This window comes from Malassezia sympodialis, genomic scaffold (assembly GCF_000349305.1).
Source record: "Malassezia sympodialis ATCC 42132 genomic scaffold, msy_sf_1, whole genome shotgun sequence".
Classification (NCBI taxonomy): domain Eukaryota; kingdom Fungi; phylum Basidiomycota; class Malasseziomycetes; order Malasseziales; family Malasseziaceae; genus Malassezia; species Malassezia sympodialis.
The window spans coordinates 745,651-753,990 of NW_017387799.1; the positions used below are offsets into that span (position 1 = coordinate 745,651).

General features: G+C 72.0%; 2 protein-coding genes and 1 pseudogene across 3 annotated transcripts; 1 reads left to right on the plus strand and 2 right to left on the minus strand.

Moving 5' to 3' along the window:
• Nucleotides 1-2: 2 nt before the first annotated feature.
• MSY001_0325 (uncharacterized protein) lies at nt 3-2,519 on the minus strand (the record flags this gene model as incomplete). Its single annotated transcript, XM_018885476.1, has 2 exons — nt 3-1,755; nt 1,798-2,519. 2 exons carry the CDS (start codon nt 2,517-2,519, stop codon nt 3-5), a joined length of 2,475 nt encoding a protein of 824 aa, XP_018738965.1.
• Nucleotides 2,520-3,430: 911 nt separating this feature from the next.
• MSY001_0326 (uncharacterized protein) lies at nt 3,431-4,801 on the plus strand (the record flags this gene model as incomplete). The annotated part of the gene is made up of 1 exon (XM_018885487.1): nt 3,431-4,801. One exon carries the CDS (start codon nt 3,431-3,433, stop codon nt 4,799-4,801), a length of 1,371 nt encoding a protein of 456 aa, XP_018738966.1.
• A 595-nt stretch (nt 4,802-5,396) lies between these two features.
• MSY001_0327 lies at nt 5,397-8,339 on the minus strand (annotated as a pseudogene). The gene has a single exon. A coding segment is annotated over exon 1 (2,943 nt).
• Nucleotide 8,340: the final 1 nt, after the last annotated feature.

Below are 8,340 nucleotides of genomic sequence, written 5' to 3' on the forward strand. Positions count from 1 at the left end.
AGCTATGAATTCTGAAGCTTGTCGCGCAACTGCCCAAGGAACGGCAAGTACCCACTTGTCTGCTCGTAGCGGTCCTCGATCATGCGGCTCAGTGCCAGCAGCCGCATGCCGGCGTCGCCGTCCTCCTTGACGAGGTACACGTTCGGCAGGTACACGCCGCGGCGCTGCGTCACGACCCGCTCTACAATCGCCCGCACGCGGCGCGACATGGGGTTGTCGAGCTCGGGGAGCTCGATCGGGCCGGAGCGCAGCGCGGCATAGTCCGGCGCACCGAACACATCCATCGTGAGCGCGGGAATGGCGGCGCGGCCGAGCCACAAAAAGATGCTCATGCCGTCTTCGATGAGGTACAGGCCATGACGCTCGAAGCGCTCGCTGCTCAGGCTCAGGCGGGGCGGCATCGCGAGCGTCTGGGTCGACACATCCATAAGGCCCGCGCCCGCGGGCATATTGTGCAGGGAGTACAGGACGGGCAGCAGCAGCGGCACCAGCCGCTGCGGCGGCAGCGTTGTGAGCAGTGTGTGGTTGTATGCGCGCACATCGCTGGGGATCTGTGTGCCCATACGCAGACCACGGTTGCGCAGCAGACCGAGCACGAGCAGCGGCAGCAGCGACAGGTTTTGCGCGATCATTAGGTGTGCCGCATTGCCGCCACGCGTGTTGGTCATCGTCTGGCGGTACGCGCCGAGGATGTCCGTCAGGCGCGTGCGCAGCAAGCCGCGTGCGTCGTCGAGGCGCGCATGGAGGCTCTTCTCCACCGCCTTGTTCGCGAAGTACGTCGCGATCGCGACCTGGTCCGCGCTCGCATACACCTCTGAGAGGCTCGTCGTCGTCGGCAGTGCCGTGGTCATCACACGGATGCGCCGCTCGCCGTCGGATGTGCTGTGCAGCACCACGCTCTGGAACACCACAAACGGCGTGTGCAGCGGCTCGTCGACCTCGCACTCGATCATGTAGCTCTGGTCGCTCGGCACGCTGGGAAGCGCGAGCAGGTCCGACGAGCGCACGAAAAAGTTGCCGTGGAACGACAGCGTGCGGATCCCGCGCGTCGCGCGCAGCCGGAGCACCGCCTCAAAGCTGATCGGGCTCGTGAGCACGGCGTGCAGCTCATGCGCAAACTTGCGGGCGTTTTCAGGGTGCTGTGCATCGTACGTCGGGTAGTAGAACGTCTGTCCGCCCGTGTACCGCGGGAGGCACGAGAGCGTCGCTACGTCGACGTACGCCGGGCCAAACAGCCACATGTCCACCGACACCTGGCTCCGCGAGCACTCGATAGCGAACGTCTTGTAGAACGACGACGCCGCTTGCAGCAGCGTACTCTCGCGAGGGCCACCGTACAGCTTCTTGTCGTCGCGCATCTTGAGCGCGCCGGGGCCCAGGGACGGCAGCGACGCGCTGAACACTTCGAGCTTGCCGCCCGATGCCGAGCACAGCTTGAAGGCCGCCTGCAGCGCCGCACCCAGCGCCGACGGTGTGGCCGCTGCGAGTGCATACATCGCCGGCAGGTCACGCAGCAGCGTCTCGACAGCGGCGCGGCTCTCGGTCAGGTTGACCAGCAGGTCGTTCGGCTGCGGCAGGAACACGTGGTCGACGTCGCTGACGACCAGCACCGACGGCTCCGAGCGGCCCGGCACGAGCTGGAAAAAGTGCAGCTGTGCATCAAACGCGATGAACGCCACTTTGGTGCGGTTGTCCTTGTTGGGCAGCGAGTCGAGCGACGACGGAATCGCACTGGCTGCCGTCGCGAGCATGCCACTGGACACGGCCGCATACGACACGTCCAGCAGAAAGACGTACACGGGCGGCTGGGGCGGGCGCACCATGTACTCGCGCGGCGCCACAAACTCGACGACGCCCGAGTTCAGCTCGGGTCGCTTCCAGCGGTCCGCCGGCTGGTTCGTCGTGGCGTCCCAGTCGAACAGCTGCGGCACCTCGTTCGTGATGCCACACATGCAGCATTTCCAGCGGTGGCCGCCCTCAACAAACGTCACGAACGGATTGATGTACGTGCGGCAGCGGCGGCAGCGCGCAATCACCGTGTCCGTGACCAGGGGCACCGGCGCATCGCCCTCCTCAGGGCGCACGCTGCGCATCGGCGATAGAATGATGGCAAGCGGCAGCTTCGACTTCAGCATGAGCGACTGCGTCGACGGGATCGCATTCATCGTGCTCCGCTGGTACGACGGGTCAGCGTTCGCCCGCTCAGACGGCGTGACCGTCGCATTGGGCGGCAGGACAATCGGCGGCGGCGGCGCATCGAGGTCGCTCATGTTCGGCGGCTGCGCGCCGACGACCGCATTCACCAGCTGGTTGCCCATGCGCGCCGACGGCGCGCCGGCCGGCATCGGAGCGCTGGCCACCGGGGCCGGCGCCCCCACATCCGCTGGCACCATCGGCACAGGCGGCACAGAGGCGTCCGCGGGCGGGGCGGCGACGTGGCCCGCCGATATAGCTCGCTGGCCCGGCGCCAGACGCGCGGCAGGCGAGGCCGGCACGCCCGAGACACTGCGCGTCGACATGTGGCCGGACAGCGCGGCCGGCGTAAACACGTCGGCCTCGCTCGACGCTCCGGTAGACGCCGGATAGCTCACGCTGTGCGTCGCTGCATGGGCGGTCGCGTAGGCGCGGCGGCGGTTCGCCGCACTCGACGCACGCGGCGCGGCGCGCAGCGGCGACGTGACAGGCGCCGAGGGCGGCACTGCACCCGGGGGGCTCGCCACAGACGGTGGGCGGGGCTGAGCCGCCGGCGCCGACGTGGGGGGCGTCGGCGGGGGCATCGCACCGGTGGACGGGGCCAGCGGCGCCGCGCTACCGCGCCGAACAAGCGGGCGGCCCGGCATGGGCGGGCGTCCAGGACGCACCGGAGCAGGACGCACACCCGCAGGATGCGGCGGGGACGCGACGCCCGGCGGCGGACCGCGCATCGCGGGGCCACTCGGCGACGCGACCGACACGGAGGCCGACAGCGCCCGATGGCCAGGGCGAGGTCCGGACGGCACCCGCGTGCCCGGCACCTGCATGCTGGGGGCGCGGCCATGCATGCCTGGACGCACAGGACGGACGCCAGGCGGCGGCCGTGCGACGGGGTTCACAGGCATGGACATGCGCTGAGCCGGGCTCGGATGCATGCGAGCGCCGGGAGGAGGGCGTGCCGGCGACGCGGACGGCACGTTCCAGCTGGTGCGGCCGGTGGCCGATTCGACATACACTTGCCGGCCAGCAGCGTCATCCCTGGACGTAAGTCAAGCAAGTACGTACCACTGCGCTACCCAGCCGGGCGGGAGCTGCGGGGGGCGGGGCTGCGATGACATGGGTCGCGACGAGGCACTGGCCCAGGCGGCCACGTTTTGCTGGCACAGTACACACCTGCACCCGACGGGCACGCGGATGCCGGTGGAGGTGGGCGGAGCGCCGCGGCGACGACGCACCGATGAGCGACGCGGCGGCCTCGACCCTGTTTGTCGGCAGCATCTCGCCGGGCGTGAGTGACCGGTGGCTGGTGCAGCTGTTCCAGGCGTGTGGGGGATACCGCTCTTTCAAGCGCGTCAGCAAGGCCTTTGGGTTCGCGGACTTTTCGACGCTGCGCGATGCGCTGCGGGTGCTGTCGGTGCTGCACGACCTGGAGCTGCCGAGCATGGGCTCGCAGCGGGGCGAGCCGCGCAAGAAGCTGATTGTGCGAGCCGACGAGAAGACGAGCGCGTTCCTGGGCGAGTTCGCCAAGACGATGGTGCGCACCGACGCCGATGCGCTCGAGGACGCCGCGGCGCGGAGCCGCGTCGACTATGTGGTGCAGGCGATGGCCACGCCGAACGCCGACACTGGCGATGAGCCGGAGCGCTACGAGATCCCGTCGCATCTCAAAGATCTGCAGGAGGAGGAAATTCCCGAGGAGCGCCGCAGCGACGTCATCTCGGAGATCGAAAAGTTCCGTCTCGGCGCGGTGGCGCGCGATGCCGCTGCTCGACGGCGTGAGCTGGAGCTGGAGCGCAAGCGCGCTGCGGCACTGGCGGCGCAGCAGGTGCGCGATACGCCGTCGCCGCGCGTCGCCGAGACGCCTGCGACGCCCGATACGGACCCGGAGGCGGCCGACGAGGCGGCGGAAGCGGCGCGTCGCGCAGAGGAAGACGAGGCGAATGCGCGCGCTATGCGCGCGGCGGAGAACGCGTACGCACCGCGCGAGCGTGACCGCCTCGCGCGGTGGGCGGCACGCCAGCCGGCCACCGATCACACGGCTGCGCATGCCGCGTGGGCGCATCTCGACGAAGCGACGGAGCTGGCGTCGGAGCCGTTCTGGACGGACCGGCGTCGCTGGCTCGCAGCGCGCGCACCGGAGCGCACGCGCGAAGAAGCGGCCGACGAGGCTGATCGCGCCGCTGCCGCCGAGCAGCGCGCGGACGCTGAGCGCCAGGCCGACGAGTTCCTCGCGCAGCTCGCACCGCCGGGCCTGCGTCCCTCGGGCGAGCCGCTCAAGCTGCACGTGCACCGCCACGAAGACGCGCACCCGCTCGCACACATGGATGCCGCGCACGTCGAGGGCCTGTCGCGCGAGGCCGTCTGGGCGCTCGCGCCCGCGTGGGACTCGCTGGACGTGGCCGCATTCCGGCCCCTGCTGGACCGTGGCATCGCCGACAGCTTTGGCGAGCCTGTGCCGGACCTCGTCGACGCCGCGATGGAGCAGCTGCATGCGCATGCGGCGGCGCCGGACGTGGCCGAGGTCCTCGAGCCCGTGCTGGACGAGGACGCCGCGGCCCTCGTCGATACCCTGTGGAGGGCGCTCCTGGTGGGCCGCCCTCCTCCATAGCGTCCGCCGACCGATTCTCCACCCGCGGCCCGCGACGAATGCCCGCCGAGATAGAGCGTGTGTCGCAGGCGCTCGCGGCCCTGCCGCAGGCGGCGTGGCATGCCGAGACGGATGTGCTCGGAAGCGCGGCGCCGCTGCTTGCAGACTTGAAGCGCATCAATCGCGACGCCTACGCGCACGCCGCGGAGCGCCGCGCCCAGGTGGCGAGCGCTCGTGAGCGCGCCGACGAGCGTGCGCGCACACTCGCCGGATGGCAATACGAGGCGCGCGAGCTGCGCGACCGGATCGACGCGTGCGGCGACCTCGACCCCGTGTACGAACGGGTGCTCGACCGCACGCGCACGCCGGGCACGGAGCCGCCGACCGAGCCGGCGCAGGTGCGTGCCCAGCTCCAGGCCGCGCTCGATGCGTGCCGCCGCTGGGAGCAGGACGTGCGCGCGCTCGAGGCGGAGGCCGCTGAGCTCCAGAAGCAGAGCCACGCGTCGCACCGCTCGCTCGTGCGCATGGAAAAAGACCTGTCTACGCTACTCCAGGCACGTACATGGCACTTACACAGTCCGTCCACAAGCTGCAGCCCCCGCCCTAGTCCGGTAGTCTAGCGCCAGCACACGGGTGCCCCGTACACGACGCACGCCGCGCCCGTCAGGTACGGCAGCTTGCACTCTGTGCGTGCCGCCGCCACGGCGCGCGGCAGCGAAAGCCACTGGCTGCGCGCCGCGCCGGGCAGCAGGCCCACGAGGCGCAGCACAACCTCGCACACGCCGTCCAGCTCGCGATCCGTCGTGTCCCAGAGGGCCGCGAGCAGCGCCGGGCACTGCGCGACTGCATAGTGGTACGGCGTGCCGACGGGGTCGTATGCGCCGTGCGCCGTGAGCGCGCCGCTCGAGCAGCCCCACAGCATGGCCGCCGCACACTGCGGCAGCTCACGCAGCTTGGCCGGGTGCACGTACATCTCGGCGCCCGCATGGCCCACGTACAGGAACGTGTCGCTGGTCGCGAGACTCTGCGCGACCTGCCCGGCCACCGGCGCATGGCCGACCGTGCCGCGCCACGTCGGCTCCGCACGCAGCGCCGGCGCGAACCGCGCCTCGCTGCGCACGAGGTCCCCACTGGGATTCAGCAGGAACGTGGTGCGCGCCCGATCTAGAGTGCGGGTGGCCGGCACGAGCGCCAGGCCGGTGAGCCGCGTCACGGAGCGCGACCGCAGCACAGGCAGCGACTCCCACGGCAGCTCACACAGCCCCCGGTCCAGGACGAGACACAGGTGCGACTCGCCCGGGGCTGTCGCGTCGCCCGGCGAGTTCCGCGCATGGAACTCGTCGAGCGCGAGCCGCGCATCGGCCACGAGCTCGTCCACATCGACCTCGTCCTGCGCCACCGGCACACCACTCAGCTGCAGCGCATCCATCGCATAGTGCACCCAGTCCTCGAGATCTTCGTCACGGTATGCGGGCACAGCGGCCAGGCACGCAATCGACATGCGCGGCAGCGCCGGCGCCGACCTCGGCCCGCGCGTGCGCGTGCGGGACGCACAGGCGCGCCCGACGATGGCCTGCAGCTTCGTGCCGAGGGCCTCGATCGCTTCAGGCGGCGGCAGCGGCGCGAGCAGGCCCTGGAAGGCGCCCAGCCACGTCGCCTGCACCGTCTCGAGCAGCTGCGCGAGCTGCGCGTCCAGCGCGCGCCGGGCGGTCCACCACGCCTTGCGCGCGTCCAGCTCGGCGCCGACGTCCTTCGCGCTCTGCACGCCGGCGTTCGACGCCTGCACGAGCTCGCGCAGCGCGTGCAGCACCGCGTCCACGTCCCACGCCTCGTCGTCGCCCTCGCGCCGGCTCTGCCGATCAATCGGCACAGTGTACACGCTCGTGCCGTACGCGGGGCTCTGGCGCGCGAGAATCAGGTCGCGCTGGTCCGCCGAGAGGGCCATAACGAGCGTGCCCGTGCCAGGTGCGAGCGCTGCTGCGTCCAGCTCCGCCTCGGCCAGCGGCGGCGGCGGCCACCGACACCACGCCTCCTTGGGCGGCACAGCCATCTGCGCGTCCGCGCGCGCGCGCCGCACAGACACGGACACGGCGGCGTCGGCCAGCGCATGCGCCTCTTGCGCGGCCGCCTCCGCCGACGCAGGGCGCGTCACGATCGCCGTCGTCAGCACCACGTCGCGCACGACCTGCAGCGCCGCTCGCACGTCGCGCACGTCCGCCACATCGCCGCGCTGCAGGACCCGCTCAGCCGCGGCCCGCGCGCGCTCGTAGAGCGGCAGGGCCGCGCGCGCCGCGGGGGACGCGCGCTTGGCGCCCACAGGCGCACTGGGCACGGACCATGCCGCCTCAGGAAGCATGCCGTACACGGCATCCGCACGGAGCGCAGCATGCGCGCGAGCGAGCCACGCCTCGGCACACACCGCCTGCGCCGCGTCCGCGCTGTCCCAGGGCGCCACGAGCGCGAGCGCGCGCTCCGCGTCGGCAGCCATACACGCGCGCGCCGCGCCACACGCGAGGCGCCTGTGCAGGTCGGGGAGCACGGTGTCTAGCGCACACGCCGCGGCGAGCTGCGCGAGCTGGGCATGCGCGGCGCCATAGGTGGCGTCGCCTTGGAGCTCCGCTGCGACCGCCGCGAGATGCGGCGCCGCCTCCGATGCCTGCCCGCGGACGAGCGCCGAGGCCACACCGATGTCGTCCCAGGCAGCCGCCGCGGCGCCTGAGGCGGCGCGCCAGTCGGCGCGCCACGCGAGGGCCGCCGCATGCACGAGCGGCACACCGCGCGCCGCACTAAAGTCGACGCACTCGCACGCAAACGCGTCGGCGTCGCGCACGGCGCCGCGCCGCGCGTACATGGCACTGAGCGCCGCGTAGCACGTGTGCAAGCCATGCGCCAGGCGCGCATGCAAGGCCGCCAGGCGTCGCGTCGTCGACGATGCGCGCGCAGCGCGCGGCGCCGTGGGCGCCGCGTCCGCTGCGCCGAAGACGTCGCTGTCCGGCTCGTCGGACGGGCGCAGGAGCGTGACCGCTCGCAGACGCACCCGCAGAGCATGCAGCTGCGCGGCCACGGCCATCGACGCATGCCCCGCCGCCATGCACAACGACACGTAGACGTCGGCGGCGCGCGCCTGCAGGTCCCAGAGCGCCGCGCGCTGGGCGAGGCGGTCCCACGCCGGCGTCGCAGGCTGCCACTCAGCCGCCTCCCGCGCGGCTTCGTACGCGTCCGCAGCCTGTGCAACGGCGCCGCGCCACACATACACTTGCGCGTGCACGAGCAGCGCGCGCGCACCCGAGGCAGGGAGGCCGCCCGCATCGATCACGGCGGCGGCCGCGTCGTACGCGCCGAGCGCGAGCCATGCCTCGCAGAGCCTCGCGGCCGCATGCGCTGGCGGCGCAGGAAGCTGCGTAGCTGCGCGCAGCACGCGCAGCTGGAGCGCGGCGAGGCCTGCCTGACCCAGGACCTCGGCCAGCAGCAGCAGCAGCGTGCCCAGGGAGCGCGCGGGCGCCGCGTCGCGTTCGGCTGCGGGCGCCTCGGCCGCAGGGGACGCAGCGCGCGGCGGCGTG